This window comes from Bombina bombina, chromosome 3, assembly GCF_027579735.1.
Source record: "Bombina bombina isolate aBomBom1 chromosome 3, aBomBom1.pri, whole genome shotgun sequence".
NCBI classification, from domain to species: Eukaryota; Metazoa; Chordata; class Amphibia; order Anura; family Bombinatoridae; genus Bombina; species Bombina bombina.
The window spans coordinates 981970358-981989782 of NC_069501.1; the positions used below are offsets into that span (position 1 = coordinate 981970358).

At 43.1% G+C, this 19425-nt stretch overlaps 1 protein-coding gene across 1 annotated transcript in view; it reads left to right on the top strand.

Annotated features, from left to right (window-relative positions):
- Positions 1-19425, top strand: part of KCNH3 (potassium voltage-gated channel subfamily H member 3) — a 407712-nt gene that overhangs the window by 27975 nt on the left and 360312 nt on the right. The window contains exon 3 of the mRNA XM_053708084.1: positions 6402-6635. Within this exon, the coding sequence (XP_053564059.1) occupies positions 6402-6635 (234 nt within the window). The remainder of the gene's footprint in view (positions 1-6401; positions 6636-19425) is intronic.

Sequence of the window (19425 nt, forward strand, 5' to 3'; positions counted from 1 at the left end):
AACATAAGTATGAAAATACCAGCGGTTTTTTTTTGTGTCTATTTTCTGTCTTTAAGCACAATGAAAACTGGATTCACATACTGTAGGTCCATATGAGGTTCCCTTGCAAAATAGCCCATATATATTTTTCTAGTAGGTATTTAACATAATCAACTATCATGTATTTAGATGAATGAAATAAGTAAAAGTAGTAGGTTTTGATACCTAAGATCACCCCGACTAAAAACTTTTCATCTGGCTAACAACGTAAAGATACATCTTACTATTGATGGCAGTATTAACTGCAAATTAAAATGCCAATGCGGTCTAACACTTCCGCAAACTACATTGAGTTACCCTGACAACAGATGGGTATAAGTAACAACGTCTGATGCTGGGCTGGCCCTTAGCCCTGACAAAGTCACGTACTAGTGATGGAAATGCGTCGGTGGGCGTGGCCTAAGGGAGTCCTTGCGTGACTGGGTTAAACAACTTCTGATGGCGGTTACTATTTACCGCTTTTGAAACATAGTCGGCAGTAGCTCAGGAATTTCTCCATAGCGCAATAGAACTGTAAAATAGAGTGGTATTAACACGCACAGATTTGATACACTCTTGGTACACATAAAGCACTGACAGAAAATTATAGCTGAATAGTGTTCACCGCAACAGTCTATACGCCTGGTAGAAATATATCCTATCATAGTTTATATGAGCTTGATATGCCTTACACTTTCTAACATCTGCACATTAGTAATGAGGAGAAACTTTTCATTCCTTATGCTGGAAAAGACACAGTGTGACAGTTTTTAATAACGGTTTGTAAGTGTAACCCATAATTAATTATTAAGTGAAATACTGTCTAAACTTTGATGTGTGTGAATTTTGAATATCGGGAACTAGGTAGAAATCGTCTGACTTTGTTCAATCAAAGCAGTACGCAGGCAGGAGGTCGCCTTTGAGTGCATAGTGTGTCTGCTATTCTGATATGATTGAGATTGAACTGACCGATTGTGATATACAGTGTACGGATTTATAAGCTTATGTTCACCTATTTAACCCAATATCACCACTCCCCTAGTCCACTTAGCCCTTATGGTTTTATTATATGATACCTAATTGGGAGTACTATTAACCAAATAAAAAGGGGGGGGGGGGTGGAAGTTGAAAATACCCATCTCCTCAACACTCCTCATAGGTGTCAGCATTTTTTTGTCCTGTCTTTGCATAATTGTCTAATAAAGTGTTAATTTTTAACTGCAATATATATTTGATTAAGATAGTGTTTAATTCAACACTGGCTTAAATGCCACAAATCCTATATTTTTCCCTAATCTCCTTCTATTTTACAGTGATTTAATTCACATTTACGAAGTTGGGTATTTATTGGTGTAGAGTACTAGTAGCAATGGCAAGCTACTTATCCTCTACTATAGATTTTGACAAATGGAAACAAGAAGCTGAGAGGGTATTTACCCTAAATGTGGAAAATGTATGCCCACAAGCCACAAACATTGAAGAAGCTTTTAAAAGTATAGCAAAAATAATGAAAAAACAAGTGAAATCATTTTGGGAGGTATTCAGTTTAGAAAGTTATGTTAAAAATAAACTTATCCCCAGGGGACTACGAATTCAAATAACCCCCTCCTTCCACATTTCAGATGAAAATTTTGTATTAAGATGTCAAGAAATACTTACAAAGTGCTCTTTAGATCTAATGAAGCTTACCTAAGAATATGAGAGAACACAATATGAACAATTAACCAAGTTAATAGATGAGGCTAAAGTTCAAACTAATACATTTACCACCCACAAAGATTTTGAAGCATTAGATTTAAAACTGAAGCTAACGGGGTAGCGTGAATCACCTGCGCTAACGGATCGTCACTAAAAACTTGCAGGCACAATGAGACTAGAGGAGGGACAAGCATCCCATGCTGTCTGACAACAACTCCCCAAAAAAACACAGTGAAGCCCACAGCACAACTGAGCCCGAACACATATTGGCTCCACACAAAAGTACTATCTCCTCCCCTATTCTAGGGGCAATGCAAGTAGCAGCCGTGTTGGTACTGCTGACTCAGAGTCAAGCTGATCGGAGCGGTATGCCTTAAGTCTTAGCACAATACGCGATAAGCAAACCATAAACAAACCATCTAACTTGCCTCCAATCGCCACAGGCTATTCCCCAGGGCTCCACCTGGTTGTCCAACCGCACCAATGAACGGGAAGCATCAGGTAAATACAGACCGCCCCTTCAAATGACAGCCCTCATATGTACTGATTAAGCAGTTCTGAATACCTATGTGTAAAGAGACCAACTGTACAATACAAGACCTTAAGCGCTCAATGGTCAGCAAATCAATCACGGAAGAGCTAGGCAAGTGTGGTTGTGCCTATGTATGTAGCAGCAGCTCTAGCTGCTCCACGGAGTGACCGCTATCGTAACAATGGAATTTGAATCAGAGATGTTGCATATTATTAATGTGGTCCCACCATTTAGATAATGCCTAATAGGCTAATACAATAAAATAAAATAGTGAAGAACACCACTAGGTTTATGGGGGACACGCACCCCAAGCCAAAAATGATAAAAAATTCTAACCAACCACAATTGCACAAAGTACAATCCTATATAAGTGATCTGTAAAACATAGTCCCAGCATAAGTCAGGCAAACTAGATAAATAAATAATCTTGTCAATTCGTGTGGACTCCTCAAAGCTCAAATAAACATATAATAGCTGGGACTACCAGAACCCAAACTCTACACTTAACTATAAGAAGTGAATCTGTAGAATAATCCCTAATCATGTCAACCAAATGTGAACTCTACAAAAGCAAAAATTTGTATAAACTCATCCACCTGCCAAATGAATATACAAAATAAATATACAAAAAGTACCAAATTCAATATCAATATATCAGTGTATGAATAACCAAACTCCATACACCAGTGAGAAAATAACTAAACAATATGAGTGGTCAAATAAACCATATCAGTCCTCAGCGGGCCAAGGGGAAAGGTTAAAAACATAGATAAAAACACCAAGATGAGTCAAACATACCATTAAATGTATAGAGGACCACTGAAGGGTGTAGAAGACCATAGAGAAGTATGTAGAGGAACATTTGCTGCTCATATTCCAGGGAGCAGAATACAAAATTCAAAATTCATAATCAACATCTATTGTCAAGAGACTTAGATACAATCTTACATGATTAAATGTTAAATATTAGTGATTGAAGTCTCAATCAAATTAAAAGAGAGGTAAAAAGATAGATAAAGCATTACCAAATGGACCATGAGCTCTCATCAAGACCATGGACTCTCGTCAGATCTGTGGACTCCCTATCCTTGAAGTCAATAGATAATCTGTTATAGAAAGCACTGCCATCCTGTGTGGACATTAAGGCCCCTGGGTTGTAGGGTTCCCAATTTAAAAATCCATCTAGCTTCTTTTCGTAGAAGGATAGTGGCTCTGTCTCCTCCACTGCTCAATTTTGGAACATGATCGATTATTCTAAAACGCATGTCTGTAACTGAGTGTCCAGATTCCAGGAAGTTGCGGGCCACTGGTTGGTCTGTTTTTCCGTTCTTGATGGCCAATCTAATGCTGTATCTGTGGTTGGCCATCCTAGTCCTGGCATCATCCGTGGTCTTTCCGGTATAATACTTGCCACATGGGCAGTTCAGGTACAGGTCACCGCATATTTGATCTTGTATTTCTTCCTGCGTTCAGGGTGTTGGAACTGGGTGCCGGTGATCATTGCATTACAAGTGACACATCCAAGGCAACGATAGCAGCCAGCCTTTCTCCCCAGCCAGGTGGGTGGTGTATTGTCAGCTAGATCTGTCTTCATCAGGAGATCTCTGAGATTCCGACCCCTTCTGTATCCCACTCGTGGCGTTTTCCATGCTTTAAATGGTAGAGTGTGGTCAGCCTCAAGTCACTTCCACTCATCCTTTAGTGTCTTAATGATCAGATGTTTATCTGGTGTATAGGAGGTTAGAAAAGTCATCTGTTGCGATTTTGGATTTTCAGAAGTATCTGTTCTTCCTTGGGTGCTCGCCAGTGTCCGCATTTCTGCTAGTATTTTCGATTGTAGCCTCTCTCAATGAAACGCTGTGTCATTTCTTCCATTTGGATGGAGCACTTTTCTTCATCTGTGTTATTTCTCATAACCCGTTGAAATTGTGCTTTAGGGATATTTTTGACCAGGTTCGGTTGATGGCAACTACGAGCATGCAGAATGGAGTTCCTGTCGGTTATCTTTCTATAGAGATTGGTGCCCAAATGGGTATCCTTCTTGAAAACTCTCACGTACAGATAGTCAACCATGTCAAAGCTCGTGGTGGCACTGAATTGGATGGTACTATTCATTTCATTGAGGCTCCAAATCCAAGCATCAAGTGTCAAAGGCCCATCTTGCCAAATTAGGAACAGATCATCGATGTAGCGACAGTAGTATTTGATTTCTGGTTTATCAAAAATTCTGATGGCATTTGTTTCATAATCGGCCATAAAGAGATTGGCTAGCGACGGGGCCACATTTGACCCCATCGCCGTTCCGGAGATTTGTAGATAATAGATCTTGTCAAATTGGAAATAGTTTTCTGAGAGACACATGTCAAGCAACGTAATTAATATCTCCTCCGATGGACCAATGTATGGTATCTGTCTAAGACACTTGGCCACTGCTGCTATATCTGATGTATGCGGAATGACAGTGTACAGACTTGAAACATCAAGTGTGACTAGAATGTCAGATGGTTTGATGTCTGTAAGTTGTAAGATTTGAGTTATAAAATCTGTTGAATCACGTATGTAAGACTTCTGTTGCTTCACCCATGGTTGCAGGTAGAAATCCACAAATTCTGCTAGGGGCTGGAGTAGAGAGCCTCTAGCAGAAACAATCGGCCTCCCAGGCGGGTTTTGTATATCTTTGTGTACATTGGGTAGTGTATATAATATCGGTACCACAGGAAAGTCTCTTTTCAAGAAATTGTAATGGTTTTGAGTGATCTGACCATCATCTAACCACCGTTTTAAAGTGTTATCAATCTTCTTTTTAAGACGTACCGTGGGATCACCTGGTAAAGGGAGATAGGTTTTGTTATCTGATAGTTGTTTCATAATCTCTGTCTTGTACTTAGATGTGTCCATAACCACAATGCCCCCGCCTTTGTCGGCAGGGCGTATGACGATGGACCTGCCCTTTTGTAGCGACCCACAAGCCAATCTCTCTTCTTTGGTCAAGTTGTCAGATCTTCTTACAGTAGGTTCTTTAGGTATCTGGTCAATCAGATAATTAGTAACCGTCTTTATGGTGGCATTATTGAAATTTGGGTCAAAGCGTCCCTTTGATTTAAATCTATCCACTTCGTCACTGGTGGTACCAAAATACTCCTTTAATCTGAGGTTTCTACCATATTTAATATTTTATTCACTTTTCCTTTAGTTTTTTCACGCTGCACTATTAACACTTTGGTTTCAGCCTATCAGGTTGCTTCTTTCTTTAGGATTATCCTATCAGGGGGTTTGTTTCTCCTGTCTTTATACAATATGTGCACTGATTGGAACAATTGGTAGGGGAGGGTTCTATTCACCTTTAAATTTTTGCCATTTTGTATTGTTGTTTGTCAGAGGAAGGGACTGTTTGGTGTCCCGAAACGTCACAATAAATATTTTTGTTTACACAGATGGCCAAAGTCCAGAGAGTGCTTATTTATTATTGAATATATATATATATATATATATATATATAGACACACACACACACACACACACATATATATATATATATATATATATATATATACACACACACATATATATATATATATATATATATATATATATATATATATATATATATATATATATATATATATATATATATATATATATATATATATACATATATATATATATATATATATATATACATACACACACACATATATGTGTGTAAGCTTTTGGCACTAACATAAGCTTTTCACAATTCTCTTTTTTTTTTAAAGAAAAATCTGATACAATAACATAATCAAGAAGGGAGCCTCCATGTGTAAATGCCGGGTTTAATGGTGACTGTCTGTATATATTTTGTAGAGATAAGAGAGGGGAAGAAAAAGAAGTGGGTGAGTAAAGTAGATGCATAAGGAGATATTTGTAGGGGAGAGGGGAAGAGTAAGAGGGGCACGATTAAGGCAGATAGCAAGAGACATTACAGGGGACCAACAAACTTATAATAGAAATGTAGACACGTGAGGGAAAATGTGAGAAAGTAAAATAAAGCAGCTGAGGTGGTTATAAAGTATTTTCTGTATGTCCATGATTACTAATACAGAATATCCAAACCTGATATTTGTGCTCCCACAACACACAACTCTCTTCTGATCCCTTTTGTCTCTCCCTGCAGACAGCAACTTTGTCCTTGGTAATGCTCAGCTGCCTGTGACCTTCCCAGTGGTGTACTGCTCCGATGGGTTCTGCGAGCTCACAGGCTTTGCCAGAGCAGAAGTTATGCAGAGGTCATGTGCCTGCACTTTTTTATATGGACAAGACACTGGGGAACAGATGAAGCAGTGCATCCAGAAAGCTTTGCATGAAAAGCAGGAGCTGAAGATCGAGTTGATACTTTACAGGAAAAATGGTGAGGAACGGAATGTGTTGATAATGCAGACCCTGTGTGATGTGCAAATCCATAATAGAAAGTTATGTCAATATATTTTGTTGTAATACGTTAACAGGACAGAATTTTTATTATTATTATCAGTTATTTGCCAACAGATTCAACAGCGCTATACCCATAGGTATGATATACAAAGTAGCATTGGGAACAAATGGGTAGAGGACCCTGCCAAGAGTTGCACTGTATATGTATGTATCTGAAATTATCCACTGCATTGTAAAAGAGCTGCATCTAAAATTAATATTTTAAAAGCAATTCAAATAGAAATTGTTGCAAAATTGTATATAAATAAAATACCTTATAATTAATATAATAATATAATTAATATATTGAATGTAAGCAAATAAAACGATTTTTTTTTTTATTTGTAATTTTTTATTCGTTTTTTGGAATAAAAGAGTAATAGAAACAACAACTGTACGAGACAATTGTACATCAAATGCAAGTACATCAGGACATAGAACGTAAGCAATACAGTCATGACGTTAATAGCTATTAAAGGGGTGTCTGGGTTCCAATAGGACGTAGGGTAACGTTCAGTGGAGGGGTGGAGAGGGAAGGGGGAGGTAGGGGGAAAAGGGAGGGGAATATGCTAGCATGACTTTAGGGGGAGGATCATGAAAAGAGCCAGTTCGGATATACAAGGGTAAGGCCAGGCCTTCTGCCGATGCGGTTGGGGGTGTACTTACGTCTAGGTGTCAAAGCTGGGAAGCCAAAGAGTGTCAAACCTATTTTTCCAATCGGACCATACCAGCTCAAAGAAATCGGTCCTACCGGAGGCATAATAAATGTTCTTCTCCATGGAGTATATGTAGGCCATAGTGGATATAATATCTGACCAGGCTGGGGGGAGGGATCTTTTCCAAGATCTCGCTATATTAAGTTTAACAGCCGACAGGAGGTAAATACTAAGCGAACCATAATGTTTGGGTAGTTTACATGTGCCTAAATGGAATAGAGCCGTCTCGGGTGTTCTGGGTAGGCTGATACCTAAGCTGGCTAGTGTAGAGAAACATCTGTTCCAGAGAGGTTTGAGTCTGGGGCAGCTCCACCAAATGTGGATCATATCCCCTATGTGTGAGCAGTCCCTCCAACAAGTGGGGGAGGCTCCAGGGAAGATTTTCGCGAGTCTAGCTGGTACATAGTACCAATGCGTGAGTACCTTAACGTAGGTTTCCAGGATGGTAATGCAATGGAGGGTTTTCTTCGTCATTAAGAGTGTACGTTGCCACTCTGTGATGGGTTTCGTGAAGTCCAACTTCCGCTCCCATTTCAAAATGTGTTGGGCTTTGTCAGCTGGGGCAGCACCCTCCATAAGGGTATAGTGTAAGGATAGTGGTTTGCCTAACCTGAGCCCCTGTTGCCATCGAGCTTCCCAGATGGTGAGCTGCCGAGGCGAAGAGGGTTTGAAACCCCACCTTGACAGGAAGCTAGTGACTTTTGAGTATTCAAACTTCATATACGGGGGTGTGGATGGAGAGACATCAAGTTGGTTAAAGGGGGAAAAGGTTGTATGAGGCGAGGTGGACCAAAGGTCCGCCACTCTCGTGACACCCAGCCTAGTCCAGGCAATCGGGTGTGAATCAGGGAGACCGGACAGGAGGCCGGCTATGGAAGTAATTGGGGACGTATGAGGGGCTACCTTAGGATTATGTCTTAGACGGTCCCAGGCGTATAGGCATTCCCTGATAATCGGGTTAGAGGTGCCTAGGTTCCTTCTACAATGGGGTGGCGTCCATATTAGGTCCCTCAGGGCAAGATTGTGAGGGAGGGAGGCTTGTTCAATTGTCCTCCATTTGCAATCTGACTCCTTAATTCCCCATTGGGAGATATGGGTGAGCAGAGCGGCGTCGGCATACCGAAAAATAGAGGGAGAAGCAACCCCGCCGTGCATTCTAGGGTATTGGAGGACATAATGGGGAACTCTAGGGGGCTTACCCTGCCAGATGTATTTAGTACAGGCGCTCTGGAACTGTACGAGAAGGGTTCTGGGTACCCTAATTGGGAGACATCGGAGGGCGTACGTAAATTTAGGAAGGTAGCTCATCTTTAGGGCCGCTATGCGCCCTAACCAAGATACACATTTGAAGTTCTATTGTAGAGGCAGAGACCGGAGCTCGGTCAAAAGGGGTTTAAAGTTATCTTCAATAATTTGGGGGAGAGAGTTGGATAATTTAACACCGAGGTGAGAGCTATACTTGTGACTAGGGATAAACTTATACTTTTCGCATAGATTTCTGGAGACCTCCTCGGGGAACCCAGAGGCAAAGAATTCTGATTTCGAGTGATTCAATTTATAGTACGACATGGTACTAAATGTCTCCAGGAGGGACAGGAGTCTCGGGATCTCTCTCAAGGGTCTGGAGAAGAACAAAGTGGTATCATCGGCGAATAGGGCCACTTTGTGAACCGTACCGTGTAGGGTGATTCCTGAAATCTCTTTATCTGCCCTAATAGCTGCGGCCAGGGGCTCCATGGCTAGTGCAAACAGAATCTGGGAAAGGGGGCAACCCTGTCGGGTGCCATTGGAGATAGAGAAGGAAGTGGGGTCAAACCCTAAACCTCTCACTGAGGCTACTGGGGAGGAATATAAGGCCTTAATTGCAGACATAAATTGCGTAGGGAACTGGAAGTTCTCCAAGACCCGCCAGAGGTACTCCCATCTGACGCGGTCGAAGGCCTTCTCTGCATCAAGAGAAAGCACCGCAAGTGGTCTATTCATTCTCTTAGCTTCTAGGAGAATGTCAAGGAGCCTCCTGGTGTTATCCGGGCCCTCTCTCCCTGGGATAAACCCAACTTGATCCAGGTCGATAAGTGCTGGGAGCAACTTTGCTAGCCGGTTAGCTAAGATTTTGGCGTAAATCTTAACGTCAGTATTGATGAGGGAAATGGGTCGGTAACTAGCGCAGAGGGTTGGGTCTTTATTGGTTTTAGGGATGGTAATGATGGAGGCCTCAAGGAATTCCTTATCGAATTTCCCTGTGGACATTGCCTTATTAAAGAATCTGGTAAGCATAGGGGTGAGTTCTCCCAGGTACGTTATGTAAAAAATGGCCGTAAAACCGTCCGGCCCGGGGGCCTTAAGGGACGTCAGCTTTTTAATGACCAACTTAACCTCTTGGCTAGTGATCGGGGTGTCAATACACTCTTTATGAGTTTCGTCAAGGGTGGGGAGTTTTAGGGATTGAAGGAATGTACTAATGTTTTCCGAGGGAGCTTTCCTGAGTGTCGCAGCATCGCCTATATTGTAAAGCTCAGAGTAAAACTTATTGAACTGTCGGCCAATCTGGGAGGGGAGTCTAAAGGATTGTGTGCCCTGTTTAATTTCGTGGATACGGGTGGCGCCTGCACGTTGCCTGATTTTGTTGGCAAGCAAAGAGTCAGCCTTATTGCCTTTTGGAATATAGGAGGTGTTTTAAGCGGAGAAGATTAGCTTGCGTCTTACGAAATTCCAACTGGCAGATGTGCCGCCTGAGGTCTTCCACCTCAGATTTGTAGGCTACCGGATCTGAGGTCCGTCGTTGGGTTTCAAGAACCCGTAGTCTACAGTGTGCTTGGGATAGGGAGAGGCCCGCTTGCCTCCTGAGGTGAGCCTGCTTGCAGATGAAGAGGCCTCGTAAGGTAGCCTTGAACGCTCCCCATATCGCGTTCTCGCTAACATCTGGGGTATCATTAGTCTGGAGGGTAAAGCGGATCTCCTTCCTGATCTCCTCTCTAAATGGGACATCCGAAAGGAGATGATGTGGCAGTCTCCATGGGGCCCTGGCCTTGGTAGTGTGGCTAGAGTCTATGTCTAGGGTGATAAGGTCGTGATCTGACCACGGGCAGGGATGAATGCTCACCGAGCGGATCAGATCCAGGTCTGTGGGGTGGCAGAAAAAATAGTCTAACCTCGAGTATGTAGCATGTGGATGGGAGAAGTGAGTATAATCCTTGTCTAGGGGGTGCAGGGACCTCCAAATGTCAAAATAGGTAAACTGGCACATAAGTTCCCTGAATCTACGACAGGTGGGGTCATGTCTGGAGGGGAGTCTCTTAGGGGGGCTGGTTTTCATGTCCACCTTCCCATCCCACACCATATTCAGGTCACCAGCAAGGATTACCCTGCCCTGTTTAACTTTTTCCACATGCAGGAGAACTTTCCTGAGGTACCTAGGCTGGAGTGAGTTCGGAAGGTAGACCGAGACCAGAGTGTACGTGACGTGGTCCAGGTTACAGATAAGAATAAGGTATCTGGCCTGAGGGTCTCTGAATATGAAGAGGGGCTCGTAAGCCACTCTTTTGTGTACAAGGATGGCTACCCCTCTGGCTTTTTTTGTGAAGGAGGCCGCCTCGAATACTGGGTAGTCCCTTGATGTGTGGAGGGGGGGGGAGTCCGCTAGTAGGTGCGTCTCCTGAAGAAAGGCTACATCCGCTCCATGATGGCGGAGGGACCGGGAAAGAAGGCATCTCTTGCCCACAGTATTAAGGCCTCTAACATTATGGGTGAGGAACCTGAGGGAGGTCATTTAAAGATCTTGTGAGAGGGTGGGGGGAAGGGTGGGGAACAAAGATTGGGTAGGGGGGATGGGAAATAGGGGGAAGCAAGTGGAAGTAGTCCACCTATGTGGGGCCCTGGAATGGGCACCAGAAATTGGGGGGGAGTTAACCTTGCCTAAAAGGCAGAGGGACTAGTGCAAGTAGCCCCGCTCTATTGCAAGAAAACAACAAAGTAACTAAGTAAACATATAAATACTCAGGCTCTAACCAGAGCTAATTACAATAACATTTAACATGTAAGCAAATAACAGTGCATAAGAGCGACATTGGTATTGGAGTGTAATTCAGCGTCTATGTCTAGGGTGATAAGGTCGTGATCTGACCACGGGCAGGGATGAATGCTCACCGAGCGGATCAGATCCAGGTCTGTGGGGTGGCAGAAAAAATAGTCTAACCTCGAGTATGTAGCGTGTGGATGGGAGAAGTGAGTATAATCCTTGTCTAGGGGGTGCAGGGACCTCCAAATGTCAAAATAGGTAAACTGGCACATAAGTTCCCTGAATCTACGACAGGTGGGGTCATGTCTGGAGGGGAGTCTCTTAGGGGGGCTGGTTTTCATGTCCACCTTCCCATCCCACACCATATTCAGGTCACCGGCAAGGATTACCCTGCCCTGTTTAACTTTTTCCACATGCAGGAGAACTTTCCTGAGGTACCTAGGCTGGAGTGAGTTCGGAAGGTAGACCGAGACCAGAGTGTACGTGACGTGGTCCAGGTTACAGATAAGAATAAGGTATCTGGCCTGAGGGTCTCTGAATATGAAGAGGGGCTCGTAAGCCACTCTTTTGTGTACAAGGATGGCTACCCCTCTGGCTTTTTTTGTGAAGGAGGCTGCCTCGAATACTGGGTAGTCCCTTGATGTGTGGAGGGGGGGGGGGGGGAGTCCGCTAGTAGGTGCGTCTCCTGAAGAAAGGCTACATCCGCTCCATGATGGCGGAGGGACCGGGAAAGAAGGCATCTCTTGCCCACAGTATTAAGGCCTCTAACATTATGGGTGAGGAACCTGAGGGAGGTCATTTAAAGATCTTGTGAGAGGGTGGGGGAAGGGTGGGGAACAAAGATTGGGTAGGGGGGATGGGAAATAGGGGGAAGCAAGTGGAAGTAGTCCACCTATGTGGGGCCCTGGAATGGGCACCAGAAATTGGGGGGGAGTTAACCTTGCCTAAAAGGCAGAGGGACTAGTGCAAGTAGCCCCGCTCTATTGCAAGAAAACAACAAAGTAACTAAGTAAACATATAAATACTCAGGCTTTAACCAGAGCTAATTACAATAACATTTAACATGTAAGCAAATAACAGTGCATAAGAGCGACATTGGTATTGGAGTGTAATTCAGCATCTTCAAGTGAGTGAGGCTTGGGGCCTCAGAACGTGGTCAGGGGGGTTGAGTTTTGGACGCTTTGGTCTCTGTTCTTTAATGGACCATTCTGGAGCTGTGACCCTCAATCTGGAGCGGATTTCCTGCTGGTTGTCGGGGGCGGCCTGAAGACCCCAGTTAGCTAGTAGGGTACCTCCCATAGAGGGTGAAGAGACTGTGTGGGTTTGATTATCTTTGGTCACAATCAGTTTAGTGGGGAATCCCCACCTATATTTAATCCCTGCTTTCCTCAGCTGAGCAGTAATTGGGGCGTAGAGCTTTCGTTGTTGTAAAGTATGTGAGGAGAGGTCGGGTAGGAGTTGGACATCCTTGAGATTGTCAGGTAGAGTGGGTTTGCTATATGCAGCTTGCATCAACCGGTCTTTGAAGGTAAAGTGGTGGAAGCAGACAACCACATCTCTCGGCTTGTCTGATGATACTGAACGTGGCCTGAGAGCCCTGTGGGCCCTTTCCATAGCATGCATGTTGCCCTCCAATGGGCCTAGGTATGCGGTGAACAGGGATATGAGGTACTCCTGCAAGCCGCCTGTGTTTACCGTCTCAGGGATGCCTCTGAACCTAATATTGTTCCTCCTAGCTCTGTCCTCCACATCTGCTAGTTTTAGCTCAAGTTGGGAAATTTGTTCGGCCAGATTTTCTGCGTAGGCTAGGAGGTTCGAGTTGTCAGTAGCCAGATCGTCTTGTTGTCGTTCGAGAGAGTCAACTCTATCGCCTATTTCCTGAATTTCCTTTTTAAGTTCAGCAGAACTTCTCTGGATCTCAGTGGTGATAGATTTGGTCTGGGCTGCAAGGAGTTTCTGTAGTGTGCTTTCAGTAATGTAGTGATTGAGATGTGCGACAGACTGAGAGCTAGACTGGGAACCCTCATCTTGAGATTCAGGGTCGCTAATGTCCTTGTTTACTGAGGGAGGCTTCTTGCATGGTTGGGAGAAATGGTCAAGAACAGTCTGTTTTGAGGCCGCTTGGGACTTGGAGTTTTTTCTAGCCAAGTGTGACATATTTGGCAAGGTAGGGAGACCTATGGATGGATCGGTAGGATGTAGAGGAAGTCCGCCCTGACCACTTACACTCAGAGGGGTCGTTAAACCCCAGGACTAATCACATAGACAAATAGGATACCTAGATTGACACAGAGATTAGGCTTCAACACTTAGAACATTGGCAAGAAATGTTATACTGTAAGAGCGGGGCCAGCACAGCCCTCGGTTTGAGTTACACCTGGCACATAATATTAAACCTTTACATTAATGAAAGAGGGGGCCCAGCAAGTGGACCGTGTGCTAGTGGTTGTGGCGGTTCCCAAGAGCCCCCACGTGCCTCAGGGAATAAGGATACGACCCGGAAGAAGGGAAAAAGGAGAGTGGAAGTGACCAGTCCAGACGAGCTGGGCCGGAAAGGGAGAAGCACGAGGGGGACCAAGGCAGCCAGTCTCGTACGGCAAGACTAATAAATATATCCCTGTAAACAAAGAGCAGGGAAAATGGTAAATAACAAATACTGATATGAAGTCAATATTGAATATAATAGGCCCTGTAGGCGAGTAACAAAAATTGGGGGGGACACAGACTTAAGCAAGGGGGAGTCTTAGATGGATGCACCTAAGGTGTGTATATTATCAATTTAGTATCTAAGACCTCTGCTACAGGGGACACCTAGAGAGAAAAAGGAAGTATGGTTAGGTAGGCAATAAGACGTGATAACACTCCACTTTGAGGTGTAGGCCCAAAGACACAGATGCTGACGCAGCAGCCAAAGATTGTAGACTAAATGAACAAACTATTGCAAAAAAAAAAAAGTCCACAGAAGCTGGTTTTCGTGGTATCTGTGCACCTAAGGCGGGGGGATAGATACAGACCCAAGATATTTTACTGACAAGCCTAAAGACTGCTAATGCTTTAGAAGGCCTCAGAGGTGGAATGAAGTGAGTGTAATTCTGTGTTAACCAGGATTCTGATATTTATTTGGCAGTTCTCAGAAATTCCTCTTATAGTATTCTTGCTATAACCGACTATAACATAATAGGCCTCCTTATAGAGTTATGTGCACAATGATGCTTAGGAATTAAATCAACTTCTCCTTGAGGTTCCTGAGATTATGATGACCATGTATCTATAACTCTGTACTAGAGGCATATATTAGGCTTTCACTGTAGTACGTTAACTTGTGTGAGGGAAACTGCGTTATTGAAACCGCATGGCTGCCTGTTCCCTCACTCCCTTTAAGTTTGTGTCTCTACAGCCAATATTAATTATAGGTGCACCACCCGTTTATTAGTGGCTCTTAATCAGGGGCCACTGTTACTAGGGCGATTCCGGTAATTGAGTCTCTTCAAGCACAGGCCGCCCTGCTGTTCTAACACCAGTCCAAGATGGCCGCACTTCGCGCCAAACAGCCGGCGGCCTGTATACCAGATAGCCCCTTTAGAAAGTCTCTGCAGCCTGCTCAGTGGCCTTTCCTTACTCGCTCCCGCCTCTCTCCCACTCCACCGAGGATCACCCCCTACCTCAAGCCGGCCTTATGTTGCCTCCTGAAGTGAAGATCCGCCGCAGTTGAGTCTCCAAGCCCGGAGACAGATGCACGAGTGGCTGACGCAGCAGCGCTGCACCGGGTGACCTGATCTCTAGTGCCGATGGAGGTCTCCGGTCCTGCAGGGCCCAAGAGGTTCTATGGTCCGGTCAGAGAGGCTGGAATCTTCCTTGAGAGGTAGGTCTGTGTAGGTTAGTGAGGGGCGCCACAGGGCACGCTGCCTCCCTCAGGTCAGGACAGCGGGTCTGTCCCGGATGGGTTGCAGAGCGGTGAGTCCCTCTTAGGTGTAGCTGTGACCGCGCTGTTGTTAGAGTGCTTTGCTGGGTTTTAGCCCCGGACACTGTGCCGCTGGTTTCTTGTCAGTCGGAGACAGTCAAAGACTCACACCTGCAGGGTCTGTGGGGCTCCGCTGTCAGCTGCAGCTCTTGTTGAAAACAGACAACTTCCCCTGCTCTTTCCATAAATTGCAGGGTCTTCTACAGTGTCCAGGGGTTACTGAAGGCTCCCAGGCAATACGGGGGAAGTACTCCCAGTTGCGGGTGGACGTGTAGGCCTCCCAGCCGGTCGCCTCCTTCAACTTTGTGCTGTGGAGATGTAACTGTCCGATCGGTAAATTTTTCTTCACCTTGTCCCACTTTAAATCGCAGGTTGTTTTCCCAACACTTTTGGGTAGTTTGGAAATATTATAACTAGCATAAATTAACTTTTAGTGGTAAAAAGTCACGGAGCTTAGCTCATGCACGTCTGCTTTCTTTGAGAGTTAGCTCCGCCCCCCATAAAACGATTTTTATGTGAAAATGAAACCTCTACACACCTTTGTATAAACTTTAAAATTCTCATGAAAGGAGCGGTAACGACCGCCCATAAAGAGAGGCAGAGTTTATGCAAAACCAACTACAGAGCCCATCCAATGGTGAAGCAGCTGAGGACATTAATTTTAATATGTAAATGCTCTTATTTTTGTGCACATTGCATGGGCACTTGTAATGTAAGGGATACGCAAGCGCACAATGAATAGAAACGCACAGCGGCCATATTTTCTTTTACAATTCATGGTCCCTATAATAAAACTGATTCAACATGCTCGTTGGTCTAGGGGCACTTTGCATACTTACCTCCACCTCTCCATCTACAACATCCGCTCTTTCCCCTCTTCAGTGCCGCGGTGCACCAATCCCTCCGGTGTTGACGTCAAAATCCACGTGATCGCCCAGAATCAGGTACTTGAATTATGAATCTGCGCATGCGTTAGGCAAAGAGTAGATATAATGCACATGCGGGCCGTCATGATGTTTCTACCTAGGTAGAACATCGTTATAGGCCCAAAATAACTGATTTAAAAGGGGGTTTGGCAAAGTAATCATTTTACATTAAAAATTACAAGAAAACAATAGATAAATTTAAACAAGTACCAATTACAAATATATTTAACATAAATAAATGTTTTAAGAGAGCTTGCATTTTTTTTTGAGTTTACTATCCCTTTAATTTTATTAGCAAAATTTGCTTAGTTTTGCAGTCTATGGACACACTTCTTGTTTTTATCTCCTTTGCTGTGGCCAGTTAGTGACCGATTTAAGTGAGCTCCTGCACATATCAAGCATTCACTTTGCAGAATTTAGGATTGTTCCATCTCTTAACCCCTTAAGGACCGGGCATTTCAGACAAAAACTTCCCCAAAAGACCAAAGCATTTTTAGCATTTTTTGCCATCACTACATTTAAACAGAAATAGAGCTTTTTTTTTATATTTGCCGATCAAAACCTATATATTTTTTAGTAGACAACCCAAAGTATTGATCTAGGCCCATTTTGGTATATTTCATGCCACCATTTCACCGCCAAATGCAATCAAATAAAAAAAAAAATTGATCACCTTTTCACAAACTTTAGGTTTCTCACTTAAATTATTTACAAACAGCTTGTGCAATCATGGCACAAATGGTTGTAAATGCTTCTCTGGGATCCCCTTTGTTCAGAAATAGCAGTCCCGCCCACTTCATGCACGTGGAGTGTGCAGAAATAGCACAATCTCGCTAGTTTTAGCGAGTTTGCGGCTGAGAGAGGCCCAAAGGCTTAACGACCAGCGTCGTACAGGGTACGGTGTTGGTTGCTAAGGGGTTCATGTGCATAAATAAACCTTTTATGGAGAAATACATTTTCACTTTAATGCCCCAAAATAAACTTTTGAGTTAGAGCATGCAGTTTAAGACACTTTCGGCTAGATTCCGAGTTTTGCGTTAGAGGCTATGTGGTGCTAATGAACAGTTTTCTCTCACCGCTCACTTACCTACAGAGCTGGTATTATGGGTTTTTACAAACCCGGCGTTAAAAGGCAAGAAGTGAGCATTGAGCAAAATTGTGCTCCTTACCGCACTCCAATACCAGCGCTGCTTAAGTCAGTGGTGAGCTGGTCGTACGTGCTCGTGCACGATTTCCCCATAGGAATCAATGGGGAGAGCCGGCTGAGAAAAAGTCTAACACCTGCAAAAAAGCAGTGTAAAACTCAGTAACGCAGCCCCATTGATTCCTATGGGGAAATACAATTTATGTTTACACCTAACACCATAACATGAACCCCGAGTTTAAACACCACTATTCTTACACTTATTAACCCCTAATCTGCCGCCCCCGACATCGCCGACACCTACATTATATTTATTAACCCCTAATCTGCCGCTCCGGACACCGCCGCCACCTACATTATATTTATTAACAACTAATCTGCCGCCCCCAACGTCGCCGCCACTATAATAAACATATTAACCCCCTAAACCACCGCACTCCCGCCTCGCAAACATTAGTTAAATATTATTAACCCCTAATCTGCCGTCTCTAACATCGCCGCCACCTACCTACATTTATTAACCCCTAATCTGCCGCCCCCAACGTCGCCGCCACTATACTAAATGTATAAACCCCTAAACCTAAGTCTAACCCTAACCCTAACACCCCCTAACTTAAATATAATTACAATAAATCTAAATAAAAAATAATATTATTACCTAAATTATTCCTATTTAAAACTAAACACTTACCTATAAAATAAACCCTAAGCTAGCTACAATATAACTAATAGTTACATTGTATCTAGCTTAGGGTTTATTTTTATTTTACAGGCAAGTTTGTATTTATTTGAACTAGGTACAATAGTTATTAAATAGTTATTAACTATTTAATAACTACCTAGCTAAAATAAATACAAAATTACCTGTAAAATAAAACCTGCATCAGCCAATAGAATTTTTTCTACCTTAATTCCGATTGGCTGATAGAATTCTGAGGGACGCCATCTTGGATGACGTCACTTAAAGGAACCGTCATTCAGTAAGAAGACTCCAGATGATGAGGATGCTCTGTGTCTGATGTCTTGAAGATAGAGCCGCTCCGCGTTGGATGAATGAAGATAGAAGAGGCTGTCTGAAGACTTCTGCCCGTCTGGAGGACCACTTCGGCCCGGCTTGGATGAAGACTTCTCCCGACTTTGTTGAGGACTTTGGCCCGATTGGATGAAGACTTCTGCCGCTTCCTTGAGGATGGATGTCCGGTCTTCAGAACAGTAAGTCGATCTTAAGGGGGTTAGTGTTAGTTTTTTTAAGAGTGTATTGGGTGGGTTTTATTTTTTAGATTAGGGTTTGGGCCGCAAAAGAGCTAACTGCCCTTTTAAGGGCAATGCCCATCCAAATGCCCTTTTCAGGGCAATGGGGAGCTTAGGTTTATTTAGATAGTATTTTATTTGGGGGGTTGGTTGTGTGGGTGGTGGGTTTTACTGTTACGGGGGTTGTTTGTATTTTTTTTTTTTACAGGTAAAAGAGCTTATTACTTTGGGGCAATGCCCCGCAAAAGGCCCTTTTAAGGGCTATTGATAGTTTAGTTTAGGCTAGGGTTTTTTTAATTTTGGGGGGGCTTTTTTTATTTTGATAGGGCTATTAGATTAGGTGTAATTAGTTTAAATATCTTGTAATTTGTTTATTATTTTCTGTACTTTAGTGTTTGTGTTTTTGTACTTTAGCTAATTTAATTTAATTTATTTAATTGTTTTTAATTTAGTTAATTTATTTAATTGTAGGGTTAGGTTAGGTGTTATTGTAACTTAGGTTAGGTTTTATTTTACAGGTACTTTTTTATTTATTTTAACTAGGTAATTATTAAATAGTTAATAACTATTTAATAACTATTGTACCTAGTTAAAATAAATACAAGCTTGCCTGTAAAATAAAAATAAACCCTAAGCTAGATACAATGTAACTATTAGTTATATTGTAGCTATCTTAGGATTTATTTTATAGGTAAGTATTTAGTTTTAAATA